This window comes from Stigmatopora nigra, unplaced genomic scaffold (genome assembly GCF_051989575.1).
Source record: "Stigmatopora nigra isolate UIUO_SnigA unplaced genomic scaffold, RoL_Snig_1.1 HiC_scaffold_34, whole genome shotgun sequence".
Taxonomy (NCBI): Eukaryota; Metazoa; Chordata; class Actinopteri; order Syngnathiformes; family Syngnathidae; genus Stigmatopora; species Stigmatopora nigra.
Genome location: NW_027551613.1, coordinates 476,433 through 502,172, shown reverse-complemented (window position 1 = coordinate 502,172; position 25,740 = coordinate 476,433). Strand labels below are relative to the sequence as shown.

The 25,740-nt window shown below is 42.8% G+C and overlaps 1 protein-coding gene across 1 annotated transcript; it reads right to left on the bottom strand.

Moving 5' to 3' along the window:
- Nucleotides 1-17,382: 17,382 nt before the first annotated feature.
- LOC144192953 (uncharacterized) lies at nucleotides 17,383-22,365 on the bottom strand. The gene is made up of 10 exons (XM_077711789.1): nucleotides 22,348-22,365; nucleotides 21,315-21,397; nucleotides 21,100-21,241; nucleotides 20,880-21,015; nucleotides 19,987-20,127; nucleotides 19,766-19,920; nucleotides 18,159-19,717; nucleotides 17,829-18,034; nucleotides 17,538-17,785; nucleotides 17,383-17,460 (listed from the first exon to the last, which is right to left on the bottom strand). Exons 1-10 carry the CDS (start codon nucleotides 22,363-22,365, stop codon nucleotides 17,383-17,385), a joined length of 2,766 nt encoding a protein of 921 aa, XP_077567915.1.
- Between the last annotated feature and the right edge of the window lie 3,375 nt (nucleotides 22,366-25,740).

Below are 25,740 nucleotides of genomic sequence, written 5' to 3'. Positions count from 1 at the left end.
TGAACTATGATTGGACAGATCTAGTTATGTTAAGCAACGTCCCATACCCAAGTGATTTTAAGGCTGTGTCTTTCGCTAGTAATATGACATTCTGGGGTAAGTCCAGACCAGTAGGAGAAGTCCCCATGAAATTCTGTAGGGATATACTTACCCCGTGCAGACGAGACACCACTAACAAAGCCAGGTTCATTGCCACAGGAGTACCCATGGGTGCCACCTGAAGGGACTATTACACTCTCCCTGATGTAATGGGCACTGATCCCCAAGATGATGGGTATTGGATGTGTGGGCATACAGTGTATTTGGGTTTGCCCACAGCATGGAATGGTCGCTGTGCAATGGTGCAGATGGTTCAAGATGCATTCCTTTTAAGGGGAGTGAAAATACCAGTAAGATATAAGAGATTTATACCTGTACAATTTAAACCACATGATTCAATTTGGGGTAGTAATGTCCCTGATGATCACAAATTATGGTCCACCTCCGAGAAAGTCATATTGTCACTACTTCCACAGATTGGAGTGGGTAAAGTTATGCTCCGTGTAGAAACATTGAATTATCGGATGGGATTGTTCATTAACCAAACTATCAAAGCCCTACAAGGTATAGCAGAGGAATTAAAAGCCCTTAGAGAAATGGAGTTGCAAGACCGCATGGTCCTAGATTTGATAACAGCCAAGGATGGAGGTGTGTGTGCCATAGTTGGAGAACACTGTTGCACCTTCATCCCAGATGAAACCGGTGACGAAGGTAACATAACTCGTGCCATAGCTGAAATGAAAGCCTTAGCCAACACCATGGCCCAAGATCACTCAGCCATAGGTGCATCACTGTGTCACTGTGGTCGTGGTTGACAACCGGATCATGGTTCTCTATTCTGATTAAATTTGCAACTCCCTTTTTTGCGGTTTTAATTCTATTCTGCATCTTTTCAATGTGTGTAATCCCTTGTATGAAAGTTATGATTCAAAAAAATATCCAGCACACGCTGGTAGCTTACAGTGACATACAGTTTCACAGCATGACAAACCTTGCCAGAGATTCTAGCACTCTTCCAAAGTGTGATGAATCCCCGGATGTCGAGTCGTCTGGGTAAATGTACTTGTCTTGACTTAAAAAATTGTGTTCGCTCATTAAGGGGGACGCAGAGGAATTTTCCTCAAGTACCTGTAGGGTTTATTCTGTATTACGATTATAAATATAGTTGTATTAAGTCATTTCTTTGTTAAATCATTCTCTTATTATTCTCAAAGTGTTGAGGTCATAAACTGCCACCTAGTCCACTCTCACATGGACTTCTCCAAGGATTGTTGACGCTACATCCAAATACCCAGTATCGGACTGTGAGGGTTGTTGATCGGGCAAGGACTCGATATCTGCCATTTCCAGCAACGGAGCCCATAACAAAGATATTGTTTCTGCCACGTCCATAACTCTCGTGATGCACTTCGGGCTTCTTTATGTAATTGTTATGTGATTGTTAGTTCAAATGAAGGCGTGATTGTTTTTGTTTTAATGCCTTAAAGCTGTACGCAAAATACTGTTCGGGAGGGATACTTTGGAAGATTGCCTCCCTTAAGGTTACTTATCTGTGATCCAATCTATTTAATTAAATGTCAATAATTGAATAAGATGTCTGCCTGCAGTTATTGATAATTACAAAGGGTAATTATTAATGAACCTAACATTTTGGTCCTTCTGAGCCATGGAGGTCAATATACCGGAGCGAGAACCCAGGCGCTGCTGTTCGACATCTGGTAAGTAACCGTGCGCACGGCGTCTTCAAAACCCTTGGTGGGCCGGAGTTTTCGACGGGGGCGCCTGGATTCTCGGCGGTTGAAGACTTTTCCTGCTGGAGGGAGACATCTGACCGGATCTCGGGTAAGTCCACATTAATGTCTGCATGTTGTGACGGTGTTTCCAAATGCGTTAAAGGGACATTGAATGTGAGGTCTTTTCTGGGCTGGTTTCGCGTCCTGGGTGACGGCGACAAAAACCCTGTGTTTATACTAGTCAATGGCAGGTACAGGTTTGGGGCACTTTGCTGGAAAGTGTCCTGTGTCTCAAGGGTAGGCACGAATATATTGTAAATGTTTTATGGTGTTTGTGTGGTTTCTGCAGTAAAATTAAGATAAGCCTAGGAAATACAGTCGAAGGGGTAATAATAATAAAAAATATTTAAAAAGTTAACTGTGTGAGGCACACGAACTCACTACAAAAAAGTAAAATATGGGAAACACGTGTTGTAAGGCGGGTTTGGATGACGATCCAAAAAATACGTCTAACTTGTAAGGATTGGAAAAAATTGGAAAGACAAAGCGCTTTAAAAATATTACACAGCTATATTTATGGATAAATAAATATGGGTTTGCTGGCCAGCTTTAAAATGCATAAATGCAGGATAATATATGCACTAATGCATAGAGGTAATTGTTGGGTTTATTCTGTATTACTATTATAAATATAGTTGTATTAAGTCATTTCTTTGTTAAATCATTCTCTTATTATTCTCAAAGTGTTGCAAGGTCATGAACTGCCGCCTAGTCCACTCTCACATGGACTTCTCCAAGGATTGTTGCTACATCCACATACCCAGTATCGGGCTGAGAGGGTTGTTGATCGGGCAAGGACTGGATATCTCCCATTTCCAGCAACGGAGCCCATAACAAAGATATTGTTTCTGCCACGTCCATAACACTCGTGACGCACTTCGGGTTTTTCTTTATGTAATTATTATATGATTCTTAGGTCAAGGAAGGCATAATTGCTCTAATCTAAATGTTGTTTAGGTCTAGTCTCCTGTTTTTGTTTTTGGTAAAATACTTTGATTGTTATTGTAGTCCCAGATGTTGTTTTTACTCATACGTGATGGAATGATCAACAACTCTGTAAATTGTTTTGATTCATGGCAATAAGAGTCGTACGAGAACGTCTATTCGGGGAGACGTTCGGAATTTGTAAGAGGAACTTGCTGAAACTCTCCCCTTCGGAGGTTTTACCTGTTGTTATCCATTTCTATTTAATTAAATGTCATTAATTGAATAAGATGTCTGCCTGCAGTTATTGATAATTACGGACGAAGGTAATTATTAATGAACCTAACATTTTGGTCCTTCTGAGCCATGGAGGTCAATATACCGGAGCGAGAACCCAGGCGCTGCTGTTCGACATCTGGTAAGTGACCGTGCGCACGGCGTCTTCAAAATCCTTGGTGGGCCGGAGTTTTCGACGGGGGCGCCTGGATTCTCGGCGGTTGAAGACTTTTCCTGCTGGAGGGAGACATCTGATGGATCTCGGGTAAGTCCACATTAATGTCTGCATGTTGTGACGGTGTTTCCAAATGCGTTAAAGGGACATTGAATGTGAGGTCCATTGTGGGCTGGTTTTCGCGTCCTGGGTGACGGCGACATAAACCCTGTGTTTATACTAGTCAATGGCAGGTACGGTTTGGGGCACTTTGCTGGAAAGTGTCCTGTGTCTCAGGGGTAGGCACGAATATATTGTACTGGAGGTACAATGTTGGGGCTGGAAAGTGTCCTGTGTCTCAACGAATATATTGTAAATGTTGTATGGTGTTTGTGTGGTTTCTGCAGTAAAATTAAGATAAGCCTAGGAAATACAGTCGAAGGGGTGATAATAATAATAATAAATATAATAAAGTTAACTGTGCGAGGCACAGGAACTCACTACAAAAAAGTAAAATATGGGAAACACGTTTTGTAAGGCGGGTTTGGATGACGATCCAAAAAATACGTCTAACTTGTAAGGATTGGAAAAAATTGGAAAGACAAAGCGCTTTAAAAATATTATACAGCTATATTTATGGATAAATAAATATGGGTTTGCTGGCCAGCTTAAAAATGCATAAAATGCAGGATAATATATGCACTAATGCAGTGTTTTTCAACCTTTTTTGAGCCACGGCACATTTTTTTACATTGGAAAAATTTGTGGCACACCACTAACCAAAAATTTTACAAAATGACACTCTGTATAGTATATTTAATTACAATATAATTTCTCAATTTATTTATACTCAGTCAGTGTGAAACCTGGGCCTGTTTAGATGAACACAAAGCCGATATCCTGGCAGGAATAGAAGAAAGACACACACGAAGCTCTTCTTCAACAGCTCTCAGTCTCTGTCTGTTTTTAGTTTTTATAGCAGTTAGGCTTGAAAAGCTCAGCTCACACAGATATGTTGTGGAAAATGGGAGCAATGTCAGAACAGCTTTGTTGGCCAGAATGGGGAACTCCTTGGCAGCAGTCAACCAAAAACTGTCCAAAGGAAGATCAGCAAATCTTAGTTTTAAACCACGATCCTGTTTCAGTTCAGTTAGTTCCTCCTGCTCTTGTAAAGTCATGTCCTTTCCAACAACTGATGCCGAGCTGTATGGGTCCCTAACCCAGTCAAAGCATTCAGTGGAGGCTGAAGAGAAATAAAATGACAACTTCTCCTCAAGACTTTTCAAATGTTTACCTATTACCTCAGACAGTGCAGCAGTGTTGCTTTGCTGTTTGTCTGTGAGTGGGAACATCTCCAGGTTGGCACGTTGCACATGTTGCCAGAGGTGCACCTTTAAACGGAATCCATTTATTTTATCTGTGCTTGTAAGCAGGTTTTCATTTCGGCCCTGCATCCTTGTGTTCAGTTCATTAAGATGATGAAATATATCAGCCAGGTATGCCAACTTTGCGCACCACTCATCACTTGAAAACAGATTTGAGTAATCAGACCTCTCATTTGTCAGAAACATTTTAAGTTCCTCTCGCAGCTCATACACACGGGTCAGCACCTTACCGCGCGACAACCATCGGACCTCCGTATGGAGCAATAAGGCTTTATGCTCCGCTCCCATTTCCTCACACAGAGATGCGAATATACGGCTTTTCAGAGGTCGTGTCTTCACAAAGTTCACTATGCGCACCACATCGTCCAACACAGGAACCAGTTCTACTGGTAAAGTCTTCGCAACGAGGGCCTCACGGTGCAAAAAACAGTGCGTAATAATCAGATCTGGGTTTTTTTCCTTCACTCTACTCACGAAGCCTTTGGTGCGCCCGACCATGGCTGCAGCTCCAACAGTGCACACACTTGTGCAGTTTTCCCACGTAAGTCCTCCCTGGTCAAGATATTCCGATGTGACCCGAAAAATTTCCTCTCCAGTTGTTTTTTCTGGCAGTGTCTTGCAAAATAGGAAGTTTTCTCTAATGGCATCACCATCCACAAAACGCACATTGGCCAAGAGCTGAGAATGTCCACTAATATCCGTAGACTCGTCAACTTGCAACGCAAATTTCCTACTGATGCGTATCTATTCCAAAACATGGCTTTCGATGTCTGTAGACATGTCATCAATACGCCTGGCAATTGTGTTATCAGAGAGCGGGACTTTATCTATGTCTTTAGCCGCATCAGGGCCGAGCATCTCGTTGACAATGGCTTTACAGGCAGGTAGTATTAATGTCTCTGCCACAGTGTGCGGCTTTTTTGATTTAGCAACAAGTTCGGCGACTAGGCAACTAGCTTTGAGCGCTTTCTCATTTACCTTTGTGGTTTTTCTCATAAACGTTGCCTGTTTCTCTGTGTTTACATGCAGGCGAACAAAATAGTCTATCGGCTTGTTTTGAAGCGACGGGTGTTTCGTTTGGAGATGGCGTTTAAGCTTGCTTGGCACCATGGCGCTGTTGGATAGCTTCTCGCCACACACCAGGCATAACGGAATAGGTGTCGTCTCATCCCCGGTGAAAGTAAATCCAAACGAAAGATAGCTTTCACTATATTGCCTTGAGCTCACCGTCTTTGCTTTCTTTTCTCCACCACTCATACTAGGGCCTTTATCCGGGTCAGAATCTTGTCCAGGGCCCAGTTCGGAGTTTGCAGTTGTCCTTTTTAAAAACTTCTCCATGACTGTCACCACGGCCTCTTAGGTGCATCACTAATTTTCTTGGCGGAACGAGGCAATCAACTACGTGTTGCCACACGGACAAATATTACATTACGCTGCCAGCCTTTACAGCACGGACACTGGACAATGACATCATATTTGCAGAAAACTATTAATAAATGTTAATTTAAAAAAAAGGATATTGGATAATTTCTCACGGCACACCTGACGATCTCTCACGGCACACTAGTGTGCCGCGGCACAGTGGTTGAAAATCACTGCACTAATGCATAGAGGTAATATACATATATAAATAATATGTGAGTGGATAAAAGTGTAACAGCTTGTTCCACAGACACTAATGGCGAAATAAGGCCGGGGAGAAGTTAAAAATACTATTTTGGGAAAATAGTGGGGGCTCCCTCGGATAACGGGGATATATTTAAGACAGTGGCGGCGGGAAAGTACTGTTTGGTAAGGAAAAATAGCGGGGCCTCCTCGGCTGACGGGGAAAATATTTACCGAGATAGGTGACGGGCGCGGAGGAAATTTAACAAAAAAAAAAATAGGGAGCTAGAAAATTAATGGAGACACTGGTATTTGATTTGGTTAATCCGGGTATGACGTTTTGTGATTACAATTAAATTGGGTTTTTTTGTGATGCTGGGGCTTGTATAACAACAATTAGAATGGTTATTTCCAAGTGCTGGTGGTGCTTTGTTAACATAACCTATATGTACTGTCAATTTACAGCAATGTGATGGCTTATTGGCTTGGTTTTTGATCCCGTCCGCTAGCGGGAAGATGGTGTTTAAAAAGACAAAAGAATATATACAAAATGATCATGTAAATGTTTAGCAGGGAATGTCACCTGTGTTTTTATTACGCTGTAGACTTGCCAAATAATGTGTCAACTGCGGGAGAAGCGCTCTGGTGCAGCGGCTGCTGATTAGATGGGAGTGAAACATGTGGGCCGCGGGGCAGACGATTTAACTGTGTTGGGCTTTCGGGAGCGTTCGGACCGTGTAAACGACTAAAATTTTGTGATCCCTTCCGTGAAGACATTATAATAACAATAATTGGCTTTGGGGGTGCTGAAGCAAACTTGAGGGCAGAAAATGGGTTTTTGCCATTGTGCTTGCAGCATACATATTCTGGATATATGGGGTCTTGGAAGAATATTGTGATGTAATTGAAAATCGGAAGAGGGGTTAATTTGACTGTATAATGGTTGTCTCCTCTAAAAAGCGTTGTATTTGGGCACAGGGAAAAAGAGGCGACGTTTCAAGTGTTGACTCGCTGGTTTGTAAACATAAGATAACAATGCTGCTTTTGCAGCAAGAGTGGAGGTCATAGTTAGCGGCTTATGGCGTTTTCTGTTTGGACTTTTCAGAATAAGAACAATACATGGTCTGCAAGAAATGCAAGGTTATGCTAATGCTTTCGCATTCATTTTTTGGGTTTTAAAATGAAATGTATATTAAGAGGATAGAAAATCTGATTAGTAAAAGGTTGATTTGGTAAAAAGCTTTGGATTTGGGAATAGACCAAAATAGTCATTTTTGAGCAATTGTGGATTTCAAAGGACTCTTAGTTAAAGGAAACTAGCTTTTGGAGGATAAAATAATATTAATACTATTTCTGAATATTTTGATTGTTCAAAATACTTTAATCCAGGAGGTTGGCTGGTTAAAGAAAAGGCCAGGATGACAAAATTTACTATATTATGGTATATTGGTGACAATGCAAATTGGTGAGAACTTTAGCTTGAAATTCATACCATTGCAACGATGGGGTTAATACGCCTGAATGTTACAGTGATAACGAGTGGCAATAACAAGCTTAGATAAGGGAGGGAAAGGAGAAATTCTCCGAATTCCAGAATCTGGCTTAGAAACAGGTTATGTTAGTCGTTTTGGGTTTTTGACAGGATGTGGTGGTACATGAATTCTGGGAAATTTTGGGAAATTGGGGACCCCATATCTAAAACAAATTTGAGACAAATGTGTAAATAGGCTCTATTTGGCGCTGGATGCACAAATTCTAGTGGGGCCTTTCATGTTTTGAAACAAGTGACGCTTTAGGTAGATGGGTTGTCTATGAACAAAATGGGAAGGGCGAAATTCGCTTACAAATTCGCCGTGTTATCTTGGTTCATAGAATTTGGAGTCAAGGCGACGTAATAAGGCCATAGGCGTCATGTTGTATAAAATAGGCGTGGATGAATTTGTTTTACAAATGGGGGAGATTATCTTATCACCTGAAACAAGTGGAAACAAAATTGGATGGCCGCATTAAAAGGTGATTGGCATGCTATTAGAGGAAATTGGGATTTTCCAAAAACCTGATAGGGGGCCATCAGGTCATGGCGGCTGTGAAAATAAAAACCTTAGATGTGAAACTATTGCCACCTCAATTCGGGGAACAAACAGCTAAACTGATAGCATTAAAAAGGATATAACTTTGTGTGAAACTTGAAGGTATTTTTTTACAAACGGTTAAAATGCTAGAGTGGGGGTGTGTATATTAAAGGATCTACTAATGAATGCGGGGTGGATCCAGACCTTCCGGAATGTGGGGTATTCATGGTGTCCTCGAGAATTTGTGGATTTTCTCCGGGTACTCCAGTTTACTCCCACAAAAATGAAATTATGGATGCTGGACTGGTTGAACACACTAAATTCTTCTGTTTATGAGTGTGAGCGTGAATGATAGTTTGTCTTTTTGTGTTTTTTGATTGGCAGGCCACCGAGACATATTCTATCAATAAAGAAAATAATTTGGGCTTGAGTCAAGGGAAGTCCTATGTCTCGACAAGGGGGAGGTGGCCTTGCTACAACGATACTACAAGGCTTATGGTTTAAATCTATATGCATACCCACATATCCATCTAAAAAAAAATACATATAGATTTTATTTTATTTTTATTAGATCATTTAGATATCATTCCACGATATGGAATTCCAGAAACTATTTATAGTGATAATGGCTCCCATTTTGTTAATATAATAGTTGTCTACCATCCACAATTGGCGGACCTTATATGAAGTCCTGTTTGGTAGACCTTACAAATTGTTATTATTCACTACACAATGACAATTGGATGATGAGGCAAATCTATCAGAAAAAAAAACACACACACCAAATTTAGACTATCAGAGGGAGATTTTGCTTCTCAACAGGAAACGGACGAAGTGACGGTGATTCTTGAAGACTGAATGCTGATACGTAGCATAAAAGAAGAAACATCGGAGCAACGCAAAGTGGGAGGGTCCTTGTTACTGAAAGGGGACGCGGATGCACCTTTCCCACAGTAAGAAGGTTGTCTAAATTGAAACGTTTCAAGAGGAAAAATCCCTAAACACAGACAAAAAGTCATGTTGAAAACAATTATTGCTTTTGGGGCAATGAGATTAATGATGATTGTGATTCTATTCCTTTTCACAGTAGGGTTGTTTTCTCCAGTTGGAGAAAAAGGCGGAGGCGTTTCAATTGAGGATACACCTTCTTACGGGAGGGTAAACCGAGAAACATACACATTTACATTTAATTAACATTACCTACTAAATCAAATTTCCAGATTGAAAATATATATTTGGACTCGGCGACGTCCCAGTTGCCATACAAGGGGTCAATCTATGGTGGGAAATATGTGTGGTACATTAACAGCAAAGAATTGAAGATTGGGAAAAGCCTTGTTGGAGAAATTGGTCAAGATTGGAAAGCTTGGACTGACATATTAACCTGTGAAATGTATTTCTGAAACAGGGATTTCCCAAACGGGGGATAATTGGGCGCTGTTAATGGAGTGTAAAGAAGGCAAGCACTATGTAGAGCTACTTTGGTAAAAGGGTGGTCTCAATTGAAACATTGAGGGGACGGGTAAGATAAACTTTCTGACTTAATAAAATACAGGAAACACCAATATTAATTGAAAAGATTATTGCTCAGCAAGCAATACCATAAAACTATAGGGAACTCTTTTATATTGGGTTTGACGTCTCCATATGGTTTCAATTGAGACTAAACCATCTTACAAAGGATTAGAATAAACTACCAGACAAGGGAAATATGATGGGATCTTACAACTCCCTCAATCACCATTCTTTTGGGGAAAAGTGTTTTTACAAATGAAAAAACGTGTCCTACTTGTACAAAAAAAAAAATTGAAATAGTGTTTATCCTATTACGCAAGTAAATAGGAAGTCAATTTTTCCACTGTTTAATCATTTTACCTGCTTAAACCTTACAGGGCATGGTCTGAAGCTGGGGGCGATAAATGAGACGTGGTGTACCGGCGTTCTAAAACAAACTACACCCCTGATACCACGTTCTGGCCTATGGTGGCGGGGTGGTAGATAAATTATACGACTCCTGCCGAAACGCGGCAGGACTAGGTACTTTGGTCTCACTGCTCTTACCGGTGTCTGTTTTTCCATCCACAGTGGAGGAGATACAATTGGCGGCTCATAATTCGGAGGTGCTGAAGGGTCGACCCTCCCGACATCGCCGAGAGGCATGGAGGGAAGGAGATCCAACATACATTGATGCGATTGGCATCCCCCGGGGCGTACCAGATGAGTATAAGCTGGCTAATCAGATCGCAGCAGGTTGGGAGTCTATCTTCCTTCTAATCACCCAAAACAAAAATGTGGATAGAATAAATTACTTACATTACAATGTCCAAAACTTGGAAATTATATTAAACAGGGATTTGTGGCCATGAAGGAACAACTGGCAGCTACCAGTCTGATGGCGTTCCAGGATCACATAGCGGTGGATATGATCCTTGAAACAGGGGGCGTGTGTGCAATGTTTGGAAAACAATGTTGCACCTTCATACCGAACAACACGTCACCCAGTGGATCTCTCACCAGGGCCATTACTGGCCTGCAAACAATGAACCGCAATATGCAAGAGCATTCTGGAGTAGATACGTCCGCATTGTCAGATTGGTGGGATAAGACCTTTGGAAAATCTAAAGATTTGGCTACACCCTCCGTGGTGACTATAGGCACAATTACCGCTATCCTAACATTGTGTGGGTGATGTATTATCCCCTGTTTGCACTCCTTGCTAAGCCGACTTATAACTACTGCAATTGCCCCTACAAATTCTAAAGTACATGAGTTGTATCTTATGGGACGGTTTGGGGAAAGCAGTGAGGTCCAGGAGTACGGTAAATCCGAGGACCAATTGGACGAATATGATTATGTTCTTTCTCTTTCAGACCAGCCATGGGAGTAAGGAGTAGGCGGGAAAAATCACAGTCACCCGACATTACCATTTCGTGATTACTAAGAAATGATTAATAACATACATATAAAAACGGGGGAATGTTGGGTTTATTCTGTATTACTATTATAAATATAGTTGTATTAAGTCATTTCTTTTTTAAATCATTCTCTTATTATTCTCAAAGTGTTAAGGTCATAAACTGCCACCTAGTCCACTCTCACATGGACTTCTCCAAGGATTGTTGACGCTACATCCAAATACCCAGTATCGGACTGTGAGGGTTGTTGATCGGGCAAGGACTCGATATCTGCCATTTCCAGCAACGGAGCCCATAACAAAGATATTGTTTCTGCCACGTCCATAACACTCGTGACGCACTTCGGGCTTCTTTATGTAATTGTTATATGATTGTTAGTTCAAATGAAGGCGTGATTGTTTTTGTTTTAATGCCTTAAAGCTGTACGCAAAATACTGTTCGGGAGGGATACTTTGGAAGATCACCTCCCTTAAGGTTACTTATCTGTGATCCAAACTATTTAAATAAATGTCAATAATTCAATAAGATGTCTGCCTGCAGTCATTAATAATTACAAAGGGTAATTATTAATGAACCTAACAGTACTCCTGAGTAAACTTGAGTTTTTCGCCTCTGCCTTGACAAGTGATTTAGTTATTTTCCATACCCTGTTGAGTGACTATTAATTATATTTGTATTCTAAAACCTGCAAAGGAGGGATATAGATTAATGAAAGTGAATATTCTCTCAAAGTAACTTCAGGGGGGATATGTGAAATATATTTGCATGCATATATATATAATCTTGCACCCATTTCACTATGATATATTAAAGGTGACTAGAATAGAATATTAATTTACACCTATTGGTTAAAATGTGCACTACACCTTTTGTACTCCACCTCCTTCATTTGTATTGACGCCTCCCATTTTTATGACTTGTCTTATCTCTAATAAAACCACAGTTGAAGCAACTTTTCAGCGGGAAACAGCCTTGAGGAGCTTGGAGAGTAGTCACACTATCGGGCCTCTGATTTGTCCACTCCCCCGCTTCTGCAGACGCGGCCTTTAACTTTCATTCCATCCGCATCAGTGTGTGTTCCTGTGTTCGAGTTTATTTAAGTGTTGGCTGGTAGCCCCAACACTGGGTAATACCCCTAGAACCATCCTGGATCTTTATTTTTAGACAGAATAGTGAAAATACATCCACCTACACAATCAACACTAACTCTGGGTAAAAGCACCAACCAGAACCGACTGGGCTTGGTTCTACTACAACCACCATGCAAAATAAAGTGCCCAAATGGAGGTCATTTATTCGGGCATAGAAGAACTTCTGAACATCCCCAGATGATAATTTTTATACAGAATAGTCAAAAATACAACGCCATTCCTATTGGACACACGTTACGGGTGTATACACAAACCAGAACCGACTGGGCCTGGTTCTAATACAACCACTATTTTTGTCGCAAAATGCATGTTTTTGACACTATTTATGGTGGGAAATAGTCTCAGAACATCCCTGGATCTTTATTCTTACAGAGAATAGTGAAAATACATCCACCCACACAATCGACACTGATTGTGGGTAAAGCACCAACCAGAACCGACTGGGCCTGGTTCTAAACAACCACTTGTAAATAAAGTGCCCAAATTGAGGTCATTGATTCGGGCATAACAGAACTTCTGAACATGCCTAGAATATTATTTTTATAAAGAATAATCAAAAATACATCCCCATCATCATTGGACACAATTTCTGGGTAAAAACACGAACCAGAACCGACTGGTCCTGGTTCTAATACAACCACTGCTTTCACCGCAAAATGCCTGTTTTGACAACTGTTTGTGGTGGGAAATAGCTCCAGAACCATCCTGGATCATTATTGTTATACAAAATAGTGAAAATACATCCACTCACACAATAAACACAAATTCTGGGTAAAAGCACCAACCAAAACCGACTGGTTCTGTTTCTAAACCACCACTTGTAAATAAAGTGACCAAATGAAAGTAATTCATTCGGGCATAACAGAACTTCCGAACATCGCTAGATGATTATTTCTATACAGAATAGTCAAGTATACATCCCCATCATAATTGGACACAAGTTCCGTATACAAACACCCACCAGAACCGACTGGACCCTGTTATAATGCAACCACTATTTTGTATCGCAAAATGCATGTTTTGGACACTATTTATGGTGGGAAATAGCCCCAGAACTGTCCTGGATCTTTATTTTTAGACAGAATAGTGAAAATACATCTACCCACACAATGGATACTATTTTTGGGTAAAAGCACCAACCAGAACCGACTGGGCCTGGTTCTTAAAAACCACCACTTGTAAATAAAGTGCCCAAATTGAGGTCATTGATTCGGGCATAACAGAACTTCTGAACATCCCTAGATGATTATTTTTATACAGAATAATAAAAAATACATCCTTATCATCATTGGACACAATTTCTGGGTAAAAACACCAACCAGAACCGCCTGGGCGTGGTTCTAATACAACCACTATTTTAATCGCAAAATGCCTGTTTTGGACACTGTTTATGGTGGGAAATAGCTCCAGAATCACCTAGAATGATGCCAATGAAAGACTTACTTGAATTGGACGATTTTACACTATATACACAGTAACTACGTGTCTCTGACAGTTTGTTTCGCAGCAGGGGAACATTTCAGTTTTTATTGCCTTAAAGTGCTTTTCCTGCGCTGAAAATCACGTTTTGGCCAAGTATCATAGTTTTCACTATAACTTAATTTTTACCACTTAGAATGATGCCAAATGAAAAACTTACTTGAATTGGACGATTATACACTATAAACACAGTAACTATGTGTCTCTGACAGTTTGTTTCGCAGCAGGGGAACATTTCAGTTTTTATTGCATTACCGTGCGTTTCATGCGCTGAAAATCACGTTTTGGCCAAGTATCATAGTTTTCACTATAACTTAATTTCTATCACTTAGAATGATGCTAAATGAAAAACTTACTTGAATTGGACGAAAATACACTATATACACAGTAACTATGTGTCTCTGACAGTTGGTTTCGGAGCGGGGGAACATTTCAGTTTTTATTGCCTTAATGTGCATTTCATGCGCTGAAAATCACGTTTTGGCCAAGTATCATAGTTTTCACTATAACTTAATTTCTATCACTCAGAATGATGCCAAATGAAAAACTTACTTGAATTGGACGATAATACACTATATACACAGTAACTGTGTCTCTGACAGTTTGTTTTGCAGCGGGGGAACATTTCAGTTTTTATTGCCTTAATGTGCATTTCATGCGATGAAAATCACGTTTTGGCCAAGTATCATAGTTTTCACTATAACTTAATTTCTATCACTCAGAATGATGCCAAATGAAAAACCTACTTGAATTGGACGATTATACACTATATACTGAAGTAGAAAGTTTGTTGTTGCCGTTAGCTAATTTCAATATTAGCCTGTTTCTACTTCCACAAGTTCTTTTAATTCATAAATGGAAAAAGTCAGCAGAGTCTCGTTCAAAAGGCGTGGCTTTATATAACAGATCGATCTGGACCTAACACCTCATACAGAAGCAAGAGGAAGAAAGGTAACTCAATACAGTTTACAAAGCACATATATAGCAAAGATCTCCGTCCCTCTAAGTATGAGTGTGTGTGTGAAAAGACCCCCTATGACCCCACACATGGGTCATCCAATTAACTCATGTCTGTCGGCAGTAACTTTTCTTTCTCTGAGCCGAGAGGGCCATAACTTCTGGTAACACAAACAAACTGGAAAAAGGAGTGAGACACTAGGGTTCACATTGGTCATTCTAAGATAACGGAACAGAAAACTCCTTCAGCGTCTATGCCATAAAGTATAGATAGCTCATTATTTACGCGATAAATCATACAGGGTTTAACAAGCGGCTGTGTTCCACATAGTGAAGTCGTAAAAACACTATTAAACATATATAGTGGTTCAGCCTTAGTTTCATTTGCTTACTTATTAATGTATTAGTAAGTTGCATAATTGTCGTTAGTAAACATTTTAATATATATAATTCCAATACAAGCGGCTGTGTTCCACATAGTGAAGTCGTAAAAACACTATTAAACATATATAGTGGTTCAGCCTTAGTTTCATTTGCTTACTTATTAATGTATTAGTGAGTTGCATAATTGTCGTTAGTAAACATTTTGATATATAATTCCAACAATCCCTCTCTTGATCCCAGAAAGTTCTGGGATCACATAAACAAGCTGAGAGGGGAAAATCAACAAAGTTACTCCAGGGCGTCTAAGACGTCAGAAGAAACGGGGGGGGAAGGAGCAGGGAAAAGACCTTGGCTCATCTCGCAATATTCAACCTCCTCAACCTCCGGGGGACACGACCCTACGTATGAACCAGAGTTATCTAGAAGTGGCATCATATAGGCCGGAGGTGGCTCTAGATCACGTTTTTCAAGGGCCGTCGAGATTAGACGTTCGGACAGACGACGTAAACAGGGAATACAACAACAACCACACGTGACCAAAATGGAGGTGAATACAGCAAGGGAGAGTAAAACGGATGAGACAATGCCTTTAAATTTACCAAACCATGCGCCCATTGTGTCATCCCACCATGAAGTGTCGACTCCCGAATGAGATTTTAATTCGACAGAGAAAGAACGCAGCTTAGTCAGGGTTTGTGTCAGGGTACCATCTGGGGACGTGTTATTAGGGATGAAAGTACAACATTGCTCTCCAAACATAGCACAAATACCACCATCTTTAGCCAGTAACATATCAACAGCCATATGAGCTTGTAGTGACATTAGGGATGTGGCCGCCAATTGTTGGTGGGCCGCTGTAAAACCATCACGGGTAAGGTTAGCAAGACGTTGTTGATTGTAGTGCAGGTAATTAATCCTGTCTGCATTTTTATTGGGAGTGATGGGAAATATGGCCGAAATCACAGGAAGATTTTCAAACCCTGTTGCTATCTGATCAACCAATTTATACTCGTTAGGAACACCTCGGGGGATACCCAGAGCATCAATATAGACAGGTGAGGGGCCTATTACACTCTCTACAGAGCGTGTGGGTCGTTTAAGGAACTCTTGGGTAAATAACCTAGGGCTGGCAGAAAATATAGAACCACCTGCTAACCAGGTAGCCAATTTACTACCTGTTATCACTGTAGCCGGATACATAGCTGAGACTAAACTACAACGTCCACTCCAGGTGGGAGGAAGGGAGTTGTACAGCCTTACACCCCCACAGAACCACCAAACATCACCCCTTCCCCGTGTTAACCTAGCAGCACGGGCGTCTGTGGTGACATCCATAGTGGTGCTACAGGAGGAGGCGTCTACGGAACCCATGGGACGGTCCATGTGATCGGCTGGGTATCGGAAAAAACAAGTTCCATTGAGGGAAATGCGAGAGGCATCAAACACGGGTAGGGGAGCAGTTAAAAAGAATAGGGGATAGATTTCATCCCACTGTGAACACTGTTGAGTGGGATTGTCAGAAGACATCAAAGGTAAGACACAAGACGGTTCTCTAATGTCTACAGTGGTTGAGACCAATAACATTAGTGGCCTGGGGCCCATACAAACTAAACAATCACCTTGTTTCACCAACCCCTGGGCAGCAGCCGCACGTTCTAACCACACATTACCACTAAGAGAACCAACACCCGTGGAAGAAGACAGGACATCCGGCACAGTTAAATCTTCAGTATAAACAGCCCTTACTTTGTCCAGTTGCGGAATGGGAGATCGAAAACGGGTCGTTGTCTGCGTTCTAACGAAGAACTGACACAGCCGGATTATGCTAACCGGGTCAGTACCGGACACATGGGCATAGATAAAAACATCATAACATTGGCCCTTTTGAGTGTTGCCTTTCCAGCTGGAGATGTTAGAGTGTCTTAAGTCGACTGTCAAGGTAAGATACTTGTCAGAGCCCTTAACTTTAGCTTTGGACAACGTTAAGACATCCCTTAATGTCTTACATAACTCCTTTGTACAAGTAGGTCCCCAATCCTTTCCTGTGTGTGCAAGCACATGTTCCCACCCGGAATTGTATCTAGGTGTCAAATAATAATTAGCCCGTGGAGCCCAACTACAGGGAAACAGACGGCATATGTCAAATGTGAAGGACACTTGATTATTAGCGTCTACACTTAAACACGAGGACCTGGTTTTGACACCAGCTCGTACTGGTTTGGGACATGGTGGGAAATGGATTAGTTCTTTACTCTCCAGGTTGGCGGGTAAGTTGACTTCCGCTGCAGCCCCAACGGGAGATGATGGCTTTATGGCAGTGTTCAGTCTGAAAGGCAAATCAGAGTTGCGTTTGGGCCTCAGTTTGAAGGATGAGCCAACATGAGGAAAACTGGAGACCCCCACACGGGCCTTGTAGGGGTCAGGAGAAATGGGAGGCGGTGTTGTGGGGTCTACGGGGAATGGCGACGCACTGGATACAGGGTTGGCGCTATCGGTGTCGTTGGTTCTGGGAGTGCTCCCCATGGGTATGATTGGGGGGTCGCCTCCGGAAGCTGCATCACCCATACCAAGGGCGATGAAGGGGATTATGAAAATTATGACACAGACGACGAGGACCAGGATCACGGTCGGGTTGAGACTCCGTCTGGATGCTGTAGCCCAAGGGGGGTGCTTGTTGTCGCGATCAACTGGAACCCTCCGACGGAACATCCTGAAGCGATGACTGTTGGGCCGGGGGAGGCCGGCCGACGGGAGCAGGTGAGCACTGCGACTTGTGGAACCAGGTGTCTCCTTTGCCTTCCAGCCGGTAGGCGTGCGTAGTCCTTTCCACCACTCGATATGGACCAGACCAACGAGGTTCGCTCCACTTCCGCCGGTACACCTTCAGGAACACCTGAGTGCTGAAGTGGTCCGGATCGTAGGCAGGTTGCTCTGGTCTTTTTTCTCCAGTCGGTACCTGAACAGAATACTGAGCTACTAGAGAGTGCAGAGCATCGAAAAAAGCTTTGGGCCTAACATTGCTACCGCCCCTTCTCCAATGCTCTGATCATGGCAATCAGTTCAGCTCTTTGGGCTGACTGTTTTCCGGTGATGGTGTCTGATTCTACAACAATAAAGTCTGTGTGGTTGTCGTTGTAGTCTTGAGTCACTGCATAAGCTGATTTCAGGCCTTCAGTGGGGTGTCTAAAACAACAACCGTCAGTGAAAAATGTCATGTCTGGATGTGTGAGAGGCGTGGCCTGTAGGCCCTCTCTGAGCCTCTGCTCCACAAGGGTCAGTTCAGCACAACAGTGGGGTGTTCCCTCCGCAATACCGTCTGCCATGTTTACACCTTCAGTCTTGTAAGTCACATTTGGCCGGTGCAGGATGCGATCTAGTTTGTCTGTTCTGCGAGGAGTGAGTGTGAACTCTGCTGACGATACAAAGGCTGCAACCGCATGTGATGTCAGTACTGTGAGTGGATGCTGCATTACAATGTGATCAATTTTTTGCAGGCATTTTCCGAGAGCCGCCGCATACCTGACACAATTTGGATGTTTGGCTTCAATTGGATCCAGCTGCATGCTGACGTAGGTTAAAATTAACCGATCACCTGTTCCCGCTCTTTTCTGAAAAAGAACAGCTGCGACGGAACCTTCTTTTTCAGAAACATCGAGGTAAAACTGTTTCGAATAATCAGGGCGTTGTAAAGCAGCTGCCTTAGAAAGAAGCTGTTTAACTGAGATGAATACTTCTTCAGCTGCCGTGTCCCACTCCAGGGGAGCGTTTAAATTACGCATGCCTTGATTGTTTACCAGTTTGCGGAGTGGTAGCGTTAGTGACGAGTAGTCTGGTACGAAATGTCGGGAATAGCCCGCGAGACCCAGAAAAGACAACATCTGCCTAACAGTTCGTGGTTTAGCATGATTTAGAATCGATGACTGATGGGAAGAGGACATGGCCGTTCCATCGGAGGTAACGAGTCTGCCTAGGAAAGAAACAGAAGTGCGGGCACACTGAAGTTTCTTTCTAGAGACTTTGAAACCGGTTGTAGCCAGATGCGTGAGGAGAGAGTGTGTAGTCGTTAAGCAAGATGCTTCTGATGGAGACGCGATGAGAAGATCGTCGACATATTGGATTACAATTGAGTCAGAGGGAAGTGTGAGTGAGGACAAAACGGATTTTAACGTTTGATTAAATAACCCGGGTGACAGGAGGAACCCTTGCGGTAGACGCGTGTACCGGAGTTGGCGACCCAGATGAGTAAAGGAGAACACGTCGCGTAGGTGTTCTGCGAGAGGGAGACAGAAAAAGGCATTAGCCAAGTCGACAACGGTAAAATGGGTGTGCGAAGGCGTGATGGCAGCGAGAGAGACAAAAGGATTCGGCACACCTGTAAGAGGTGTGGTGATCAACTTATTAATGAGACGTAGGTCATGGACCATTCGATACCTGCCCTCCCCTTTCTTAACGGGGAGGATGGGCGTGTTCCAGACGGACGAGGAAGGTTCCAGCACACCTGAGTCCAACAAACCGTTGATGGTGTCAGTTATGCCAATCACCTCCTCTTTAGGCCGGAAATACTGGCGTTGAGCGACCGGATACTGTAAATCAATATCAAAAGAGAGCGGTGTGACATCACAAAATCCCACATCCGTGGGTCCCTGAGACCATATCTCTGTGGGTAGAGTGGAAAGCATTTGTTCGGTTCCCTCAGCATCCGTTTTTTCGGCACCGTGCGCACGCGTTAGCCATTGGTTGCGGGCGACACCTGAGTCACACGAGGGAACCACGACCTTGTACATGTCTGCGGAAGAAGAAAAGAACAAGGAGGGATGAGTAGTGGAAACCCAATCTGTGACTGACAATGCACGTCTAATCATAGGTGCCAGATCCTTAGCCTGATGGGAAGGGCTAAGAGCGAGGGACACATGCGGAGCACAATCAGCTGGCATGCGATACCAATCTCGCTGTTCCTCATCCAGCTCCACGACCGCTGCAACACCCTCAGCTCCTGCGATGATAGAGGAACATTTGATATTATGTGTACTGTTTTCCATATCATCTAACCATTCGGTCCTGTATGTTTCATCAAAAGTCTTATCATAGAACATGGTACAATGTGGGGGGTCGATAGGCGGGTGGTATGGTCGAAGGGAGGAAAACCAGGGAGACCAGGAAGCATAGTTCTTTAAAACAGAGTCAGGTAATGGATCTCCGATTATGTCCAATAGAATCCAGTAGATGTATGCGCCAGAGTGGACAACCATGGGATCTGGGTTGGGTGTCAGCATACATTGTGAGGCGAACGACTGTGCAGAGTTGTCGACTGAGGCATTGAATGAAAAACCGTTGGGTAGTTGCACTGTGAGTCCATCCGAGCTGCACAACACCGTCGCTTTTATCCTTGTTAAAACATCACGGCCCAACAGATGTACTGGGCATTCAGGTGAAAACACAAATTGATGATGGAAGTGATACCCGCCCCATTCCGTAGGTAGAGGTGCGGTTAGAGAGGAGGCCTTTGGAGTCCCAGAGAAGCCGACGAGCTGCAGAGTCCTGGATGACAGAGGAGCAAAAGGTGGTAGCGTATGCAGAGTGGAATACCTTGCTCCTGTGTCGACCATCATTTGGAAATCACATCCCAGGACTCGCACTGTGGTGAGGGGCTCGGCCCGTTCCCCGTCACCCGGCGCTTTCGGGCACCCCTATTGAGGACTTGGGTACTGTGGGAACAGGGGTGGAGGAGGAAACTGATCGTGATACGTCTGGCCCCGTGTTTGTGGAGGGGGCCCTGCCCACTGGTATTGCTGGGGAGGTGGTCCCCCCCTCTGCGTGGGTTGGGGAGGTTGACCTCGTTGACCCATGTAGGGGGCCCTGGGAGCCTGGTACTGTGGAGTCTCTGTAGCATTTAAGTGAGGGCAGAATGCGGCCCAGTGTCCTATTTGCTGACAATGAAAACAAACCCCCTGGTTCCTAGGAATACCTCGGCTTCTTCCACCACCACGCCCACCACCACTCCACCTGTTCCCGTCATATGCAGGGGTGTGTGCAGTGAACTGTTGTGTGTCTGCGTGCTGTTGAGGAGGTGGAGGAGGGGGCTGAGGCTGCTGCAACGGAGGAGGAACCTGCAGTGGAAGAGCAGAAACCGGCATTTGATTAATCACTTTAGTTTTTTTAGCGTTATCAGAGCTGTTTCGCTTGGCTTCTTGTATTTGCATGTTCAGCAGTTCCTTCTGGAGGGTTTCCAGTTTCTCAGTCTCCTTCTCCTTTTGTTTCTGCTCCTTGCGGACATAAAAAAGAAAATTAGTTTTCCAATCAGCGTCGCTTCCTGACATAGTATTCGGAAGAGCAGACATATTTTCCTGAACCGCCAGGGGGCAACCTTTAACCACCGCATGCCTGAATATGGCCAGCATACCACTGTTAGGATTTGTGGGATTATGACCTGTGGCAGTTGCCCAGGTGTCTTGGCAGCGCAACAAATAAGCGGTAGAATCTTCCCCTGGAGTCATTTTAAACGTAATCTGTTCCATCGGGCCCTGTGACAAGGGAAACATTTTGCGTATGGTGTCACCGATTATAGTCAGTCTATTTTGTTCGAACAGAGAGTGAGAGTCAGGGACAGAAGTCAGTTTAGCCGAACGTTCTATTTCCATACACGTAGTTTCATTAGAGGCGCGTGCAATGATCGCTCTAGCGTCACCCATGGCCAGGCGGTGTCCATAAATTAAACTGATAAACTTTTTCATCCACGGCGCTCCGCCTGAACTGAGCGGCGGTAATTGGTCACATATGGACTGTAAATCGGTAAACGAAAACGGTTCGAATTTAACCTGACCGCTGAAGGAGTTTTCTCGCAGAGGCATCATGTGACTTACTGTTGGCACATCTGTCATCCGCAGCTTAACCTCAGCATCAGTTCTCTCTCCCGACAACCAGCTCTCTACTGCATTGATAACAAGGGGAGACACCTGGTGCTTTTGAGATAGCCACTGAGCCAAAAATTGCGTGAGCTGGCGTGAACTGCGAGATCTGAAGCGAATTATTTCTAAGTGCTTGAGTATTCTGATAATATTATCATGACTAACTGTGCCACGGCTGCGGCTGTTTACCTCCATTATTTTTGCAGCGCGTAACAGGGCTTCTACTTTTTGTTGTTCGCTTAACTTATCCAAATTTCCTGGCCCACACTCATCGTTAATATCCCAGACTGGAGATGTCATGTCGTTACAGCCGGCATGAGCGGCATCCCGTTCAGCAATGGGGGTGGAATGTAAATTTAAAGCATCTGCTCTGGTGTGTCCCGGGGTCAGGTTAAATAATTCCTGCCATTGTTCCTCGTCTTTTGACCATGACGGTGATTGTGGTGGCAAACTCTGTGTGTGAGGGGACACTTCTCCTGTTTGCAGGCGTCGAAGGTCACACAAATTAGCATCAAATGAAACCACATTGCGATCAGGTGCATCAAATGACCGGGAGCGGTGACCTGTGGGTGTCAACACCTGTTTGTTTAATGTAACTGATTCATTAAGCCTGTTTGAAAGGTCAATACTAGATGCTGAAGTCAGATGTGAAAGAGGAGTCACAGTTTCCTTTGCTAGTGGGGGGATAGCCCCAAAATGTGTATCACTTGAGACACACGCAGGATAGTCATCCCGTGACACGCAGTGGTTGTTAAGGAATGGATTTGACATTGATAAAGCCCTGGGATCAGTTTCTGTCTGTGTCAGAACGGCATTGGTCAAGTCTTTGTCTGGATGGATGGTGTAATGAATTTTTGCATTCTTTATCTCCACCACCGGTGCCATTGTCGCATCATATTCGGGCGGAGGTGCTGTGGGTGTAATTTTGTTCCCTTTAATTTTTGCCACAGAGGCCAACAGCTGAGCCAGGGTACGCACAAAAGCTACCACAGTCTTTAATTGTTTAATTTCTTTGATCAACCTTTTCTTAATCCACATTCCTTTGACTTTAGATATCTTTTCCTGCAGTACCTTCTCATTCTCCGCTTGGTCCATACGTTGTGTGACTAGGGCCTCTGCCATAGCACATGCTTTCCAAAGATCAACATTCATATTACCCTCGGGCAGCAATTTAGCTTCTTGCAAATCAATAATCATTCTCCGTTTCTCCAACACCAATTTATCTTTTGCCCTAGAATTTGCACACAAACTCTTTCCATATTCTACAAAACACATTCTCAGCTGATCATCCACTGATTCTGGGAATTTGTACATTTTTCCAAAATCCGGTAATTTAAAGTTTTTAAACCATCCTTGATCCATTTTTGTATGTAATTTGGTTCTCAAGTGAGCGTCCTTTTTCTCCTCTTTCTCTGTGTTCACACACACTGGCTCACACCCGCTCAAAGGGTGCAAAGAGGAAAACAGAGGCAGCAGTGCCCCCCCCCCCTTTCCTTTCTTCTCGACAGAGACGGGGTCGGAGTGTAGCCGCACCTAGGAGTACGCTAGCTGAATTAAACCAAAACAGTAATTATCTTTGCAATATGAAGGAGAAAACTATGATGTTATCCAATCTACACAAAGGAAAATTCGGCGATTTTCCACTACTTTCTCAACACAAAGAAAAACACAAACACAAACAAAAATTGACACACTACTACAACCGGCAACATATAACAAAATGGGATCCCACAGACAACAAATATGAGTAAATATGAACGTTTTTTAAGACCGAGTGTTCCAGGTTTGTAAACACAAGCTTTTAATGTTATCCTAGAGACAACAATGGTTCAGCTCCCTAAACCTTAAAAACCTTTCTACGGCCGGGCAAAGAGCGATAAACCCCATAAGAAAAACCTAACTATCGTTTTTTAATACCGAGTGTTCCAGGTTTGTAAACACAAGCTTTTAATGTTATCCTAGAGACAACAATGGTTCAGCTCCCTAAACCTTAAAAACCTTTCTACGGCAGGGCAAAGAGCGATAAACCCCATAAGAAAAACCTAACTATCGTTTTTTAATACCGAGTGTTCCAGGTTTGTAAACACAAGCTTTTAATGTTATCCTAGAGACAACAATGGTTCAGCTCCCTAAACCTTAAAAACCTTTCTACGGCAGGGCAAAGAGCGATAAACCCCATAAGAAAAAACCTAACTATCGTTTTTTAAGACCGAGTGCTCCAGGTTTGTAAACACAAGCTTTTAATGTTATCCTAGAGACAACAATGGTTCAGCTCCCTAAACCTTAAAAACCTTTCTACGGCCGGGCAAAGAGCGATAAACCCCATAAGAAAAAACCTAACTATCGTTTTTTAAGACCGAGTGTTCCAGGTTTGTAAACACAAGCTTTTAATGTTATCCTAGAGACAACAATGGTTCAGCTCTCAAAACCTTAAAAACCTTTCTACGGCCGGGCAAAGAGCGAAAAACCCCGTAAGAAAAGAAAGAAAGCCACACTTTTAGAACTACCGTTTCAGACAACACAAGGCAGGACAGTGAATTGTTTGCAGTACTCTAATTAAGAAGTACTATAAGCCAATTTGACACTTTTGACTGATTTTCAGTAACAGGGAGTGTCTTACCTTTTTGTTGTGGTCGACCTTTTCACTGTCCCGGCCTGGGTCGCCGTTCCCGTGTCTGCACCTCCTCCAATGAATCCTGTGTCCGTGACGCCAATTGAAGTAGAAAGTTTGTTGTTGCCGTTAGCTAATTTCAATATTAGCCTGTTTCTACTTCCACAAGTTCTTTTAATTCATAAATGGAAAAAGTCAGCAGAGTCTCGTTCAAAAGGCGTGGCTTTATATAACAGATCGATCTGGACCTAACACCTCATACAGAAGCAAGAGGAAGAAAGGTAACTCAATACAGTTTACAAAGCACATATATAGCAAAGATCTCCGTCCCTCTAAGTATGAGTGTGTGTGTGAAAAGACCCCCTATGACCCCACACATGGGTCATCCAATTAACTCATGTCTGTCGGCAGTAACTTTTCTTTCTCTGAGCCGAGAGGGCCATAACTTCTGGTAACACAAACAAACTGGAAAAAGGAGTGAGACACTAGGGTTCACATTGGTCATTCTAAGATAACGGAACAGAAAACTCCTTCAGCGTCTATGCCATAAAGTATAGATAGCTCATTATTTACGCGATAAATCATACAGGGTTTAACAAGCGGCTGTGTTCCACATAGTGAAGTCGTAAAAACACTATTAAACATATATAGTGGTTCAGCCTTAGTTTCATTTGCTTACTTATTAATGTATTAGTAAGTTGCATAATTGTCGTTAGTAAACATTTTAATATATATAATTCCAATACAAGCGGCTGTGTTCCACATAGTGAAGTCGTAAAAACACTATTAAACATATATAGTGGTTCAGCCTTAGTTTCATTTGCTTACTTATTAATGTATTAGTGAGTTGCATAATTGTCGTTAGTAAACATTTTGATATATAATTCCAACAATACACAGTAACTATGTGTCTCTGACAGTTTGTTTGGAAGCAGGGGAACATTTCAGTTTTTATTGCCTTAACGTGCGTTTCATGCGCTGAAAATGACGTTTTGGCCAAGTATCATAGTTTTCACTATAACTTAATTTCTATCACTCAGAATGATGCCAAATGAAAAACTTACTTGAATTGGACGATAATACACTATAT

Coding starts and splice junctions, on each gene's coding strand:
- LOC144192953 (XM_077711789.1), bottom strand. Junction 19,921..19,986: donor TCTGGCACCTATGATTAGAC/GTGCATTGTCAG, acceptor CTTCTTCCGCAG/ACATGTACAAGGTCGTGGTT. Junction 19,718..19,765: donor GGTCTCAGGGACCCACGGAT/GTGGGATTTTGT, acceptor ATTGATTTACAG/TATCCGGTCGCTCAACGCCA.